Source organism: Zalophus californianus, chromosome 16 (assembly GCF_009762305.2).
Source record: "Zalophus californianus isolate mZalCal1 chromosome 16, mZalCal1.pri.v2, whole genome shotgun sequence".
NCBI classification, from domain to species: domain Eukaryota; kingdom Metazoa; phylum Chordata; class Mammalia; order Carnivora; family Otariidae; genus Zalophus; species Zalophus californianus.
The window spans coordinates 17,441,432-17,457,614 of NC_045610.1; the positions used below are offsets into that span (position 1 = coordinate 17,441,432).

At 38.0% G+C, this 16,183-nt stretch overlaps 1 protein-coding gene across 3 annotated transcripts in view; it reads right to left on the bottom strand.

Moving 5' to 3' along the window:
* Positions 1-16,183, bottom strand: part of TAOK1 (TAO kinase 1) — a 152,048-nt gene that overhangs the window by 23,521 nt on the left and 112,344 nt on the right. For all 3 annotated transcript variants that reach the window (XM_027568207.2, XM_027568208.2, XM_027568209.2), the window contains 5 exons: positions 15,907-16,041; positions 8,111-8,347; positions 6,011-6,139; positions 3,743-3,946; positions 243-482 (listed from right to left, as the gene is read on the bottom strand). In XM_027568207.2, coding sequence (XP_027424008.1) covers positions 243-482; positions 3,743-3,946; positions 6,011-6,139; positions 8,111-8,347; positions 15,907-16,041 — 945 coding nt within the window. The remainder of the gene's footprint in view (positions 1-242; positions 483-3,742; positions 3,947-6,010; positions 6,140-8,110; positions 8,348-15,906; positions 16,042-16,183) is intronic.

The window sequence follows — 16,183 nt, forward strand, 5'->3', positions numbered from 1 at the left end:
GAATTTTGATTCTTATTTATGGCATGTCCTACAACTGTATACAAAAAAGTTTTGGTATACTGCTGAGAAATACATAAACCAAAAGTCTACAGCTACATTAAAACTAACCAAACATTCTTAAAGTGAGAAGAAAAAAGTTTATTCAATTTCTTTATGCCAGACCTCTGTCTTAGACTTTTACTGTTTACATGGATGCCTTTTATCTCTTTTCCCTTTTATCAAGAAGCTTAGGTTAAAGGTACCTTTAGACTCTTAGGCTGTTGTCGAACCTCCATGACATGCTTTCGCCTTAGTTCTCGTTCTCTTCGCTTGTTATATTCCAGCTGGTTTGTCAGCTCAGTTTGATGCTGCAATCTGATCAACTCACAGCGCATCTTCTGAATAGTGTTGAGATGACGGAACTCCAGTTCCTGCATGGATTCATGCTGTCGCAGTAGCATGGCATGCTCTAAGTCCTTTTGAGTCTGCCTTTTATTTAACTCCTAATCCACAACACAAAAAACAAAGGTATAATACTGCTGTATGATGCCAGGAAAAAAATCCTGAGAAACAAAACAACCAGGAAATAGATGTAATCCTCTGATTCAATAATGGCTACATAGTAAGTATGAGGGTTTTATAATATTTACTATAGTAAATGAACAATTAGTAGCACAAATTTTCTTTATGCTGTCCATTTACTATTTACTAACACTACTTTATGCATTAAGTTTAAAATCTATCAAATCTGTCTCAAAGGGTTTACTGTCCTTCCCTCTTTCCTTTCTTTATTGTTTCCTAATTTTATATTTGAAGAAGGTTCCTAAGCCATCCTCTGAATTTTTTCAGAGTATACTATTCAATTCTATTAGGAGGAGCATACCCAGTGTAGTGTAGTGGTTAAGAATATGGACTGTAGAGCTAGGCTACCTGTATTCTAATTCCTTTTTTTTTTTTTAAGATCTATTTATTTGAGAGAGAGCGAGAACACACCTATGGTAGAGAGGGGCAGAGAGAGAGTCCCAAGCAGAACTAAGCACGGAGCCCTACTTGGGGCTTGATCTCACAACATGGCAATCACGACCTAAGCCAAACCAAAAGTCAAACACTTAACTGCACCACCTAAGTGCCCCAAGGCTGCCTGTGTTCTAAATCCTTGCTCTGCTATTTATGAACTGCAAATCCTTAGGTTAGTTATTTAAACTCTCTGCTTCAGCTTCATCACTTCTCAAATGGAGATAATATAGCTATTTCATAGATTTAGTGTGAAGATGAAATAAGTTCATAAACAGAAAGGTCTCTGAATAATACTTAGCACATCATGCTCGATAAATTTTTTTTGCAGATTAAAAAGAACACGTGTTGGGCACCTGGGTAGCTCAGTCAGTTGAGGGTCTGCCTTCAGCTCAGGTCATGATCTCAGGGTCCTGGGATTGAGCCCCGTTATCAGGCTTCCTGCTTAGCAAGAAGCCTGCTTCTCCCTCTCCCGCTCCCCTCTGCTTGTGCTCTCTCTGTCAAATAAATAAATAAAATCTTAAAAAAATTTTTTTAAGAAGAATAAGTGTACCCCCCCCACCCCACACACACACTGTAGAAGTCAAACTTGCCACCTTTGCCTCTGCAAACCCTTTCTCCAGAGCTCCAGAGGCCAACAGTCTGGTGCAAATGCTTTCCAAAATTCCCCTCATGCTTATTATGACACATCTATTATATAAAACATACAGTTTTAAAACTAAATACCAAAATACATTATAGGCATGTAGCTTTCTTCAACTAAACATATAATGGACATGGGGCGCCTGGGTGGCTGAGTCAGTTAAGCATCTGCCTTCAGCTCGGGCCATGATCCCAGGGTCCTGGGATCGAGCCCCATATTGGGCTCCCTGCTCAGTGGGAAGCCTGCTTCTCCCTCTCCCACTCCCCCTGCTTGTGTTCCTGCTCTCTCTCTCTCTGTCAAATAAATAAATAAAATCTTAAAAAAAAAAAAATATAATGGACATATATCCCAACCAGATCAGTATAAAAAGATCTTAAGTTTCAATAGTAAGCTTCTGCTCTACAATTCCATAATTTTTCCATTCTTTTGCTTTAAACACATTTTCAGTAAATATCCATGCATGACGCATCATATAATCATGTTATTATTTCTTTAAGATACAATTCCAGAAGTGGATTTGGTGAGTAAGAACATATGTGTCTATTAAATTTTAAAAGCTATTGCTGGGGCACCTGGGTGGCTCAGTTATGCATCCAACTTTTGAATTCAGCTCAGGTCATGATCTCGGAGTCGTGAGGCTGAATCCTAGGTTGGGCTCCATGCTGGGTGTGGAACCTGCTTGAGATTCTCTCTCTACCTCTCCCTCTGGCCCTCTACCCCTCATGCTCTCTCTCTCTAAAAAAAATAAAATAAAAAAGCTATTGCTGTGGGGCACCTGGGTGGCTCAGTCGTTTAAGCATCTGCCTTCAGCTCAGGTAATGATCTCCAGGTCTTGGAATCGAGCCCCACCATCAGGTTCTCTGCTCAGCGGGGAGCCTGCTTCTCCCTCTCACTCTCCCTCTGCATGCTCTCTAAATAAATTCTTAAAAAAAAAAAAGCTATGGCTGAATTATGCTCCAAAAGGACAGTATCAGTTTATACTTTATACTTACCAATACTGCCCATTTCCCCATTTTTTTTTTTAAGATTTTATTTATTTATTTGACAGAGAAAGAGAGAGATAGCGAGAGCAGGAACACAAGCAGGGGGAGTGGGAGAGGGAGAAGCAGGTTTCCTGCTGAGCAAGGAGCCCAATGCGGGGCTCAATCCCAGGACCCTGGGATCATGACCTGAGCTAAAGGCAGATGCTCAATGACTGAGCCACCCAGGCGCATCCCCCCCTTTTTTAAGATTTTATATCATTTACCCATGTTAACAGCCTCTTGAATTATTCTTATCTAATTGATACAACTGTTTAAGATTTATTTATTTTAGAGAGCGAGAGAGCACATGCAAGAGCACGAGAGGGAGGGGTGGTGGGGCGGGGGGGGGAATCTCAAGGAGACTCTGAGCTCAGCCAAGCAGGGAGCCTGGCTCAGAGCCTGACGTGGAGCTCAATCCCATGACACTGAGATCATGACCTGAGCCAAAACAGAGTTGGGGGCTTAACACCAACTGTGCCACCCAGGTGCCCCTCAACTGTTTTAATTTGAAATTCTTTATCACTGAATTTGAACAGTTATGCTATACTTGAAGCTTATTTTATGCCACCCTGGAAATAAATTTATCTATGCTCACAGGTGTCCCTGATAATAAAAACAATTGTTCTCATTGTGATAAGTTTTCCACATTTGTCCAGTTAATTATATAATTATAACAATGTATTAAATGCTAACACACAATTCATGCTTTAGATCAGAAGGCATAAATTATCCAATTAATTTTCTCATTTAAAAATTGTTTCCTTCATTTTTCATGGATTTAATATTTATTAAATAAATATTTAATACTGTATGCTTACTATGGGCCAGACACTAGGGATATAAAGACCTGACCAGAACCTGTGACTTTATATAATTTCCATTCTAGTTGGGGAGAGAGACTTCTTCCAAAGAGTGTATATGTGTAAGAGAAAGAAGTGCAAAGAAGAACATTTAAAGTGAGAAAGCAAGCCATGTGGATTGAGTATCTGGGAAAGAAGGATTTAGGCCAGGGAATTATGAGTACAAAGGCCTTGCAGCTGGGATATGAAAGACGTATTTCTGATATCACATCATTCAAACACACCTCCCTGACAAGGTCCTGCTCCAAGTTATGGCGTCCAAGTAACATTCTTCTCTTAAAGCGACGGCACTCCAGCTCTAAGTATTGCCTCTGTCGTCGTAGCAGATTAGCCTCTTCCTCTGCTTGGAAATGTTGTATATTTTCCTTCTGCTTTGAAAGCCATTCTTGTTTTTCTTTTTTTGGGGTGCTCTGGTTTTCATTCAGTTCCTGGAAACATAAAAAACTCAGTTCAAAATACATAAAAATTAAGTACATGAATACGGTTAATATAAAATTTGGTATCTGGTAAATTTAAATAAAAGTATTTAACTATGTCCTCTCTAGTGCTCAGGCAGGGCAATGACCTTAAGGAGGCTGGTAACAGTTCTCCTTTTTCTTGAGTGACCAGTGGAAAAAGAGAAAAGTACATTAGAAAACATGCATACCTTTTCGCTTTGCACAGCTACACTTATGATTCAAAAGCACACAATGATTGGTAAATGGAGTAAAAATATCTTTCTTTAAATCCTTCCCAAGAAGAGATAGAAGGTAGTGCTTTCAGGTAAAAATCACATGTAAATTAAAATTAGGGCTAAAATACAGTTATGTCTCACTTGGTATTTTTTTTTTAAGATTTTATTTATTCATGAGAGAGAGAGAGAGAGAGAGAGAGAAGCAGAGGGAGAAGCAGGCTCCCAAGGAGCAGGGAGCCCGATGCGGGACTCGATCCCAGGACCCTGGGATCATGACCTGAGCCGAAGGCAGACGCTTAACCATCTGAGCCACCCAGGCGCCCTGTCTCACTTGGTTTTTAACATTCTAAATATCAAGCTTTTGGCAAGATTATGGATGTACTCAATATAAAAAACTTGGAAATTAAATTAATTAAATTAAAACCATGGGAGAACAGAAACCTTTTTTATGAATGGTATTTAATATTTAGCATTAATGACCACTGAACGAATCAAAACCAATGCTTTTCTGTAGCATTTTAAGTATCATCTCAAAAACTACCTACATGAAAATACATTTATATTGGGCAAGATGAGAACATTCATCATATATTCAATGAGGTGAACCCTAGGACGTCAATTAATACTAGTATATTTTCAACCTAAAAAGCCATCAATATTGTAAAGAATACAAATCAACCATCTTTCCTAAGTCTAAGCTGATTTTTCAGAGACTACTATGGTCCTTTCCCTGTTATTCAAGAAAAAGACAAATTCTTTATAACTTAAGTTCATAAGATATTCAAACATGTAAAAATAAAAAGCACATAAATTAGTAATTCTCAAATGAGGGTGTATATGCACACACACTACAGGAAGAGACAAGGATAACATAGGCACATACACAGAGAATCACCTGGTATCTTTTTTTTACTTATTTAAATTCAATTAGTTAACATATAGTGTATCATTAGTTTCAGATATAGAGTTCAGTAATTCATCAGTTGCATATAACACCCAGTGCTCATCACATGCCCTCCTTAATGCCCATCACCCAGTTACCCCATCCCCCCACCCATCTCCCCTCCAGCAACCCTGTTTGTTTCCTATGATTAAAAGCCTCTTATGGTTTGTCTCCCTCTCTGATTTTGTTTGTCTTATTTTATTTTTCCCTCCTTTCCCCTATGATCCTCTGTTTTGTTTCTTGAGAATCACCTGGTATCTTTCTCAAAATGTTCTGCCAGGAAATTTCCCCACCAAAAGTCTAGTATGTCCCTTCCTCTACACTGAGAATCATTCGAAATGAACACACGCATGCACCACGCACCTATTATACACCTAAAGGATTATTTAAAGATTTATTATAGAGAGAGAGAACGTGCACATGAGCGGCGGAGAAAATCTCAAGCACACTCCCTGCTGTGTGTGGAGCCTGAGGCGGGGGGCTCCATGTCAAGACTCCAGATCACAACCCCAGCTGAGAGCAAGAGTCAGACACCCAACTGACTGAGCCACCTAGGCGCCCAGGAATGGTTTATTTATAAAGAAAGAAATGTGTGGCTTTTTTTTCACAGCTCACATATTTTTATTTCTAATCAGTCAGTTACTTAACAAGTGCTTAGGAAAGCTATTATAAATAAAGTAACTTATGTTTTCAGGAGATGATTCTTTTTACACCTCAACTGAGGATCTCAGTCATCAGTCTTCATTCAAACTGATACACATTTCATGGTGACAAACAAGAAAAGAAAAATTTATCTTCATGGTTCTATGAGTTGCTCAATATTACGTATAATCAATAAGCAGATAACTGCCTTGAAAATGTTTATAAAATAAGTACCTCCTTAAGCTGTTCTTTTCGAAGTTTATATTCTCTTTTCTGGGACTCCAAAAAACTATTCAGTTCTTTCTTCTGTTGGGCCTGAATATGTTGCTGAAATTTTTTCTCCTCATTGGCCATCACTTTAGCCTATAGAAAATTTAAAAAAACGAATCAAATTAGTTAAGTTGATAGATTCAAAGCAGCATCTGAATACACATTACCAAGGATACCATTTTTTCCCATGATCAAAAAAATCAGTGTAAGTATTACCAAAATGAGAATACCCAACAAATTATTAATACTTGTTACTCAGTAACCTTTTTTATTTTTATTTAAATTTTCGGCAGTTAACATATAACAATATTGGTTTCTGGAGTACTCAGCATCTTCATTTGAATTTCAGAGAACCAATAAAATGGAACGCATCTTTAAAATGTTGATCTTGTACAGGGTCAGAATGTTTTCACCCCTTTTTTTTTTCCATTTAGTAGGAGGAGTATGTTCTCCTCCCAATAAAAAAACAAACAAATACACATTTATCTAAAATATAATTCAATCATGACTTCTTATCCTGGTTGACTTGTATATGAAATAATGTAATGTTTATCTTTAAATTTAAAACTTGACCTTTTATTTATATATTGAATATGAAAATATTAATTATTAGACATATGTATCATAGTTTTCCCCTTATTTTATTTTTTATTTTTATTTATTTTTAAAGATTTTATTTATTCATTTGAGACACAGAGATACAGAGAGAGAAAGCATGAGCAGGGAGAGAGACAGAGGGAGAAGCAGGCTCCTCGCCGAGCCAGGAGCCCGATGTGGGGCTCGATTCCACGACCCCAGGATCATGACCCGAGCTGAAGGCAGACGCTTAACCATCTGAGCCACCCAGGCGCCCCTGTTTTCCCCTTATTTTAAAAGTTTTTATTTTTCAGTAATCTCTAAACCCAACATGGGGGTCAAACTTACAACCCCGAGATCAAGAGTTGCATATTCCACAGACTTTTGCTAGCCAGGAACCCCTTATTTCTGATGATATATGCAATGCATAATCATTGTAGAACATTTAGGAAGTATAGAAAAACACAAAGAAGGAAAATATTACATGAGTTTAGCACCCAGAGATAACCAATATAAACATTTTGGTGTATACCCTTCCTAATATTTTCTATGCATATCTATTTCTTAAACAAATTTGTAATCATATTCTATATCCCGTTTCATGAATTGCTTTCCTAAATATGTTAGTATCTACCTCTTCCTAAGTTATTAAAAATACTACCCAATGACCAACAGGATAATTCTTTCACCAAATTATTTCAAAATCAAATGTTTATTTATACCATAAATTATTTTGCTAAATTCTCTACTATTGTAAGAGAGTGGTTCTTTATTTTGGGAGGGGAGGAAGGTTGAACAGGGTAGCTATGATAAATAATGCCTTAATGTGGACTACCAGACATATTTGAAGATATTCTGTGAATTTACTGAGATGCTTACATTTTACTTGACAAACGTGACTATGAAAATAAAATGAAACTAACGGGACATCAAAAACCTTTACAAGAAAAGGTTTCACATAACAAGAATCTTAAAAAATGTGCTTTTATCATATAGTAAAATGACACTTATTTGTAAATAAACAAATGGGCTAAACCTTAATCTGACTCTCTTAATTTATAATCTTTAACATTCTCCTTATACATAATCTTCAATTGTTCTCTGATATAAAAATGCTGCTATAAATTTAAGGACAGTTTCCAAAAAATACACAGAAAAGGGAATCACAGATGATTTTTTTGAGACCTGAACCATGTTACTAATAGGTGATTTATCAAACTCTTCAGATAACCAGAGTACCTGAGGCCCAGAACAGATGAATGAATGACTTACCCACTGTGACACTAAATCTATCAAGTATCAGGAAATAATCCCGTGTCTATTGGTTCCCAGACTCAGTACCTGATATTATACATGTTATGTAAATGTCTCTCTCTCCAATTGATTTGCTTGGTTCTGGGGAAGAGATACTCTAACATCAAAATATTATCTTGGTTAATTCTGGGACGGTTACAAGCTAGAACAAATTAATAATACTGAATCAGCCACCTCTTTTTCCATAGCAGCCTGATGTTTCTTGATAAGTTTCTCCATTTCTGCAGCAAAATTGTTACGCTGAGTTTCCAGATCTTTGTCTAATCTGAGGCGATGTTCATCCATCTCAGCCTTTAGCTTATTTTCCAGAGTCATCAACTGCTTTTGATGTTGCCGCCTCATTCTCTTATAGCCAGACATCTGTTCTCTAAGCTCAGAGTCCTGCTCATGTTCTTGCATTTGCCTTGTAACCTAGACATACAAACAATGGACAGAAAAGAACAAAATAAAGCAAAACATTTCTTTCAAAAGCACTTTAGACCACTCTATTAACTAAGTAGGCAATTAATTTAAGAGATCCCAGTTAGCACTTTTCAACTAAATTTCCAGCAGGTCTTTAAAAGAAATAAACAAGTTGATTCTAAAATTTATGGGAATATAAAAAGCCAAGAATATCCAAAACAATCTTGAGGGGGAAGAAAAAGTTGGAAGACATATACTTCAGCAATCAAAACAATGTGGTATTGGGATAAGGACAGACTGAACTGATCAAAGGAACAGAATAAAATCTAGAAATAAGGGGCACCTGGGTGGCTCAGTTGTTAAGCGTCTGCCTTCGGCTCAGGCCATGATCCCAGGGTCCTGGGATCAAGTCCTGCATCGGGCTCCCTGCTTGGCAGGAAGCCTGCTTCTCCCTCTCCCACTCCCCCTGCTTGTGTTCCCCCTCTTGCTGTCTCTCTCTGTTAAATAAATAAATAAAATTTTTAAAAAAATAAAATAAAATAAAATCTAGAAATAGACACATTCTCAGTCAACTGGATTTCCTACCAAAAATTCCAGTTAATTCAAAATGGAAAGCGTTTTTTAATAAATCCTGCTGAAACAACTGGTCCCTTGTTATGATTAGCACTGGGTGTTATATTTAAGTGATGAATCACTAAATTCTACCCCTGAAATCAATATTACACTATATGTTAACTTACTAGATTTTAAATAAAAATTTGGAAGACACAATGTATAAATGTATAAATTGGATTTTTAAAGTGAGGTGAAATTCATTCACAACTCCAAGACTAAGTCGCATGCTCTTCCAACTGAGCCAGCAAGGCACCCCTAAAATTAATCATTTTTTAAAAATATTTATTTTAGAGAGAGAGCAAACAAGTGTGTGAGCAAGTGTGGGGAGGGGCAAAGGGAGAGGGAGAGAATGCTCAAGCAGACTCCCTGCTAAGTGCAGACCCCAACGTGGGGCTGGATCCCAGGACCCTGGGATCATGACCTTAGCTGAAACGAAGAGCCAGATGCTTAACCAACTGAGCCACCCAGGCATCCCAAATTAATCATTTCAAAGTGAACAACACAATAGCATTTAGAATATTCACAATGTTATACAACTACCACCTTTATCTAATTATAAAACATTTTTATCATCTCAGAAGAAAATCCTGTTCCCCATTCTCTCCTTGTAACCACCAATTTATTTTCCATTTCTATGGATTCACATTTATTTTGGATATTTCATATAGTCATACAATGTGATCTTTTATGCCTGGCTTCCTTCGTTTAGCATGTTTTCAAGGTTCATCCATGTTGTAGCATGCATCAGTATTTCATTCCTTTTTACAGCTGAATAATATTCCATTGTATGCATATACCGTAATTTATTCATCTGCTGATGGATATGGCTATTATGAATAGTGCTGTTATGAACATGTGTGTACATGTATTTGTTTGAGTATTAGTTTTTGATTCTTTGGGTGAACAGAATTGTTGAGTCATATGGTAATTCCAAGTTTAACATTCTGAGGAACTGTCAACTGTTTCCCACAGAAGCTGAATCATATTACATATACACAATTACAATATTATTACATACATATTACCAGAAACGTACAGGAGTTCTCATTTCTCTGCATGCTCTCCAACAATTATTATTATTATTTTTTAAGATTTTATTTATTTATTTGACAGAGAGAGACAGAGCCCAAGCAGGGGGAGCAGCAGGCAGAGGGAGAAGCAGGCTCCCCACTTAGCAGGGAGCCTGATGCAGGACTTGATCCCAGGACCCTGGGATCATGACCTGAACTGAAGGCAGACGCTTAACCGACTGAGCCACCCAGGTGCCCCTCTCCAACAATTACTATTTTTCTTTTTTTTTAAAAGCCATCCTAGTGGGTATGAGGTGGTCCCTCCTTGTGATTTTGATTTGCATTTCCCTAATAACTTATGATATTGAGCATCTTTTCATGTACTTGTTGGTCATTTGTATATCTTTTCTGGAGAAATGTCTATTCAAGACCTTTATCCATTTTTTTAAGCGAGGGAGGGGCAGAGAGAGAATCTTAAGCTGGCCCCACACCCAGAGTGAGCCTGACACAGGGCTTGATCTCACATCACAAGCCTGAGATCATGACCTGAGCTGAAATCGAGTCGATGCTTAACTGACTGAGCCACCCAAACCCCCCCCCACTTTATGAATTTTTTAAAAGCTTTATTTATTTTATTTATTTTTAAAAGATTTTATTTATTTGACAGAGTGATGGAGAGCACAAGTAGGGAGAGTGGCAGGTGGAGGGAGAGGGAGAAGCAGGCTCTCAGCTGAGCAGGGAGCCTGACATGGGGCTCGATCCCAGGACCCTGGGATCATGACCTGAGCCGAAGGCAGACACTTAACTGACTGAGCCACCCAGGCGCCCCTAAAAAGCTTTATTTTAGAGAGAGAGAGAGAGAAAGAGAGGAAGAGACAGAGAGAGAGCATGCAGGGGTAAGGGGCAGAGGGAGAGGAAGAATCCCAAGCAGACTCAGCACTGAGTGGGGAGCACTAGGCAGGGCTCAATCTCACCACCTTGAGATCATGACTTGAGCTGAAATCAAAGAGTTGGTCACTTAACCAACTGCAAGACCCAGGCGCCCCCCACTTTATCCATTTTTTAAATTGGATTTTAAAACTAAAAAATCTCAATTTTTCATCAAGTAGGAAAAAGAATAGATAAATTACAGATGAAGAAAAAATATTTGCAAGACATATATGAGATAAAATACTATAAGCAACCTTTATAAAGAACACCTACAAATCAATATTAAAAAGATGAGTATCTGAATAAGAAATGAAGCAAAAGGGCACCTGGGTGGCTCAGTTGGTTAAGCGACTGCCTTCAGCTCAGGTCATGATCCTGGAATCCCGGGATCGAGTCCCACATCGGGCTCCCTGCCTGGCAGGGGGTCTGCTTCTCCCTCTGACCCTCTTCCCTCTCGTGCTATCTCTCATTCTCTCTCTCTCAAATAAATAAATAAAATCTTTAAAAAAAAGAGAGAAATGAAACAAAAGATGGGGTGCCTGGGTGGCTCAGTCAGTTGAGCGTCTGTCTTCAGCTCAGGTCATGATCTCGGGGTCCTGGGATGGAGCCCCACATCAGGCTCCCTGCTCAGCAGGCTCTCTGCTTCTCTACCTCCTTTCTGTTTCTCCCCCAGCTCGTGCTGTCTCTCATTCTGCTCTCTCTCTCAAATAAATAAAATCTTTAAAAAAAAGAAACAAGGCAAAAGACTTAAACACTTCACAAAAGAAGACACAAGAATAGACACAGGGAAATGCAAAAATACTACTACAAGATTCCATTTCATACCACTAGAGTGGCTAAAATAAAAAAGACTGACAACCCCAAATGTTGGAGAGAATGTGAACCAATTAGAACTTATACACTGCTAATGGGCATGTGAAATGGTACACCCATTTTGGAAAACTGATAAGAGTCTTATGAAGTTAAACATATACATACCTTACAACTCAGTTATGTTACCTTAAGTATTTACCAAAAAGAAATTAAACTATCATGTTCACATTAAGATTTGTACAAGAATGTTTATAGCAATCTTACATGCCCAAAAGGTAATCAAACCAAACGTTCATCAATAAAGCATGAGTAAAAAAATTACATATTCACACAATGGAAAACTACTTATAGTGATAAAAAAGAATGAAATTTTGACTTCATTGGTTAGTTGGTTCAGTGTCTGCCTTCGGTTCAGGCTGGGATCAAGGCCCACATCGGGCTCCCTGCTCAGTGGGGACTCTGCTTCTCCCTCTCCCTCTGCTCCTCTCCCAGTCCATGCTCTCTCTCTCAGTCTCTCTCTAATAAATAAATAAAGTCTTTAAAAAAAGAATGAATTTTAATGAACACAAGACCGATAAATCTCAAAAACATTAAATTGAGCAAAATAAGCCTGATACAAGAATACATTTTGTGATTCCCTTTATATGAAACCCAAACAGTTAAAACTAATAATAGTGGAGACAGAAAATGGTTGTTCATGGGAGTGAAAAACTGACAAAGTGCGGGGTATGAAGGGAAATTATTGTGATGACTAGAAATTTTACATATCTTGTTTTTTTTAAAGTGATGGCTAACTTAGGCATGAACCATTGTAAAAACTCTTCTAATTGAATACCTAATATCCATGTATTGTATGAAAACAACCTAAGGCAGAAGAAAGAATGAGTTATGGTACATGGTAGTTATACTGAAGAATACAGCTTTGGTTATCTTGTACATAAATCTACATACACTCTGAATGTTTTATTTGAAATAAATGGAATTACTAGGTTTAAGAATATGGATCTTAAGCTTTCTAAATCCATAATTTAATAAATGTCCTTAAGAAAAGGGAAACTCTGTGTACTGTTGGTAAGAATGCAAACTGGTACAACCACTCTGGGAAATACTACAGAGGTTCTTCAAAAAATTAAAAATACAAACACCATATGATCTATTAATTCCACTACTGGGTATTTACCCAAAGAAACAGAAAACACTGGGGGACCTGGGTGGCTGCGCTGGAAAGTGTCCAACTCTTGATTTCGGCTCAGGTCATGATCTCAGTCAGGGTCTGCACTAGGCAGAGGAGCCTGCTTAAGATTTTCTCTCTCCCTCTCCCTCTGCCCCTCCCCTCACTCCATCTCAAAAACAAAAACAAAAACAAAAAAAGACAGGAAGGGAGGAAGGAAGGAAGGAAGGAAAGGAGGGAGGGAGGGAAAAAAGAATTAGAAAACACTACCTCTTTTTTTTTAAATAAATAAAAAAAATCTTTTTTTTTAAAGATTTATTTATTTTTTTTTTGAGAGAGTGAGAATGAGAGAGAGAGAGAGAGTACATGAGAGTGGGGAGGGTTAGAGGGAGAAGCAGGCCCCTCGCCGAGCAGGGAGCCCGATGCGGGACTCGATCCCAGGACTCCAGGATCATGACCTGAGCCGAAGGCAGTCGCTTAACCAACTGAGCCACCCAGGCGCCCATAAATAAAAAAAATCTTAAAAAAAGAAAAGATTTTATTTATTTGACAGAGAGAGACACAGCGAGAGAGGGAACACAAGCAGGGGGAGTGGGAGAGAGAGAAGCAGGCCCCCCCCAGAGCAGGGAGCCTGACGTAGGGCTCGATCCCCAGGACCCTGGGATCATGACCTGAGCCAAAAGCAGACACTTAACTGACTGAGCCACCCAGGCGCCCCTAGAAAACACTACTTTGAAAAGATATATGCACCCATATGTTCACTGAAGTATTATTTAAAATAGTCAAGGTATGGAAACAACCCAAGGGTCCATCAATAAATGAATAAAGCACATAAAATACACACACACACACACACACACACACACACACAGAGATAATGGAATATTAGCCATAAAAAAGGAGATCTTGGCATTTGCAACAACATGAATAAACTTAGAGGGTATTATGCTAAGTGAAATTAAGTCAGACAGAGAAAGACAAATACCATGATTTCACGTACATGTGGAATCCAGAAAACAAATGAACAAACAAACAAAAATCAACAGACACTTAAAATACACAAAACAAACTGGTGGATGGTGGGATGGATGAAACAGGTGATGGGGATTAAGAGGTACAAACTCCCAGTTATGAAATAAGTAAGTTATGGAGATGAAAAGTACAGCACAGGGAATATACTCAAAAATACTAATAATGTTGTATGGTGACAGATGATGACCCTTATTGTGGTGAGTACTGATAACGCACAGAATTGTCAAATCACTACGTTGTATACCTGAAACTAATATAACACTGTATGTCAACTATACTTCAATAAAAAAAAAAAAAGGTGTCCTTAATTAATTTGAGGGAGCCAGAAACTGGGAATTTGTTTGGGAAACATTTAATATATGCCAAGTCACAAAGTCACATGAATTGGCCTCTCTCCACTAATACCTCTCTAGGTATTTATTAAAATAGTCATTAAAAAAAAAAAATCAAGCTATCTTTGCCACTTGCTGTGTTCAAAAAGTTATTTACATGTTGCAGAATAGCAGGAATGACCTGAATCCTCAGGATGGGGGATGGCATTCTTGACCCCAAGTCATACAGAGTCATGGGCCATTGCATGGGATTTATAAAATCTGCTTATGCAGGTGATAACTCTGATAAATTTTTTCTCAGATATATCTTTTATACTTCCTGTTATATTTTCTAACAGCCTACTTTTCCTATGATATCTTAATTTCTTTTTATTCCTAGTATCCTTCATCCTGTGTTTGTCCTACTTTTTTGACTGATCAGGGTAATATGTAGCCTGCTAAAATAACATCCTTATAATGGACACATAATCCATTTATTTATTTAAAGATTTTATTTATTTATGTGGGGGCGGAGAGAGAGAGAGCACACATGAGCAGGGGGATGGAGAAACAAACTCCCCGCTGAGCAGGGAGCCCCATGCGGGGCTCAATCCCAGGACCTTGGGATCATGACCTGAGCTGAAGGCAGACTCTTAACCAACTGAGCCACCCAGGCATCCCACCATTTTTTTAAAAGTAATCTCTACATGCAATGTGGGGCTCAAATTCACAACGTTAAGATCAAGGGTCACATGCTTTACCGACTGAGCAAGTCAGGAATCCCCCATAATCCATTTTTATTGTTTTTTGGGAAATTAGAAGAACTACATTTTGGATACATTAAATTGAATTACTTGATATTTCCCAAACATTTCCTGTCATTTAGCTTTGGTATTTCCTTACTGTTAATTCTTTTTTTTTTTTTTTTTAAGATTTTATTTATTTATTTGAGAGAGAGAGAGTGAGAGAGAGAGATCACACGTTGGGGGGAAGGGTAGAGGGAGAAGCCGACTCCCCACTGAGCAGCGAGCCCGACTTGGGGCTCATTCCCGGGACCCAGGAATCATGACCTGAGCCAAAGGCAGACGCTTAATTGACTGAGCCACCCAGGTGCCCCTCTTCACTGTTAATTCTTATGTAGAAATAACATTTTTCTTCCCCTCTGTGCCTAAAAGCAACAAACTATTAAAAGCTCAAACAATTTGTTTTATTTTTTGTTTTTTAAAAGATTTTTATTTATTTATTTGAGAGAGAAGGAGGGAGAGAATCTCAGGCAGACCCCATGCTGAGTGCTGAGTCCCACTTGAGATCATGACCTGAGCTGACACCAAGAGTGGGATGCTTAACTGACTGAGCCATCCAGGCATCCCTAAACAATTTGTTTTATAAATATTTCTTTTATGCCCCAAATCAAAAGTAATCTGAATTCCTATTTAGTACCTTCTAGCCCTCTTAAGCATTTAATATATTCTAACATATTAGTTATTTGTGTATGTCTTGAAGACATTACTAGTTTAACATCTCTCAAAGTATTCTGTATATCTTTCTCATAAAAGGCACTTAAATGATCAATGAGTGTTTTGCAAAATAAACCCCAAATCAAAAAAATAAGATATAGTTATACTTTAGTACAGGTGCCACAGTCCAATATGAAAAATGTATTTCTAATTCAGGGGAAGAACGTACCAGTGATGCCGTCCGTATAGTAGCAAAGTGTTCTCGGTTACGATAGTGTGATTTATGACGAGACACTTGTGGCGGAGATTGTGGATCTGATGCTCTTGTTCTAGGATCTCCCTCTTCTCTGTAATTTTCTTCCTCCTAGGCAAAGAAAGAAACAATACGATTTCAGGTGAACAAACAGAGTTCACTTGAACTTTCAAGAAAATTTAAAGATAACTTGATCGATTTATCTTAAAGACAAAATTTTAAAAAGCAAAAGCAAAAATTGTGAAGGTTAACA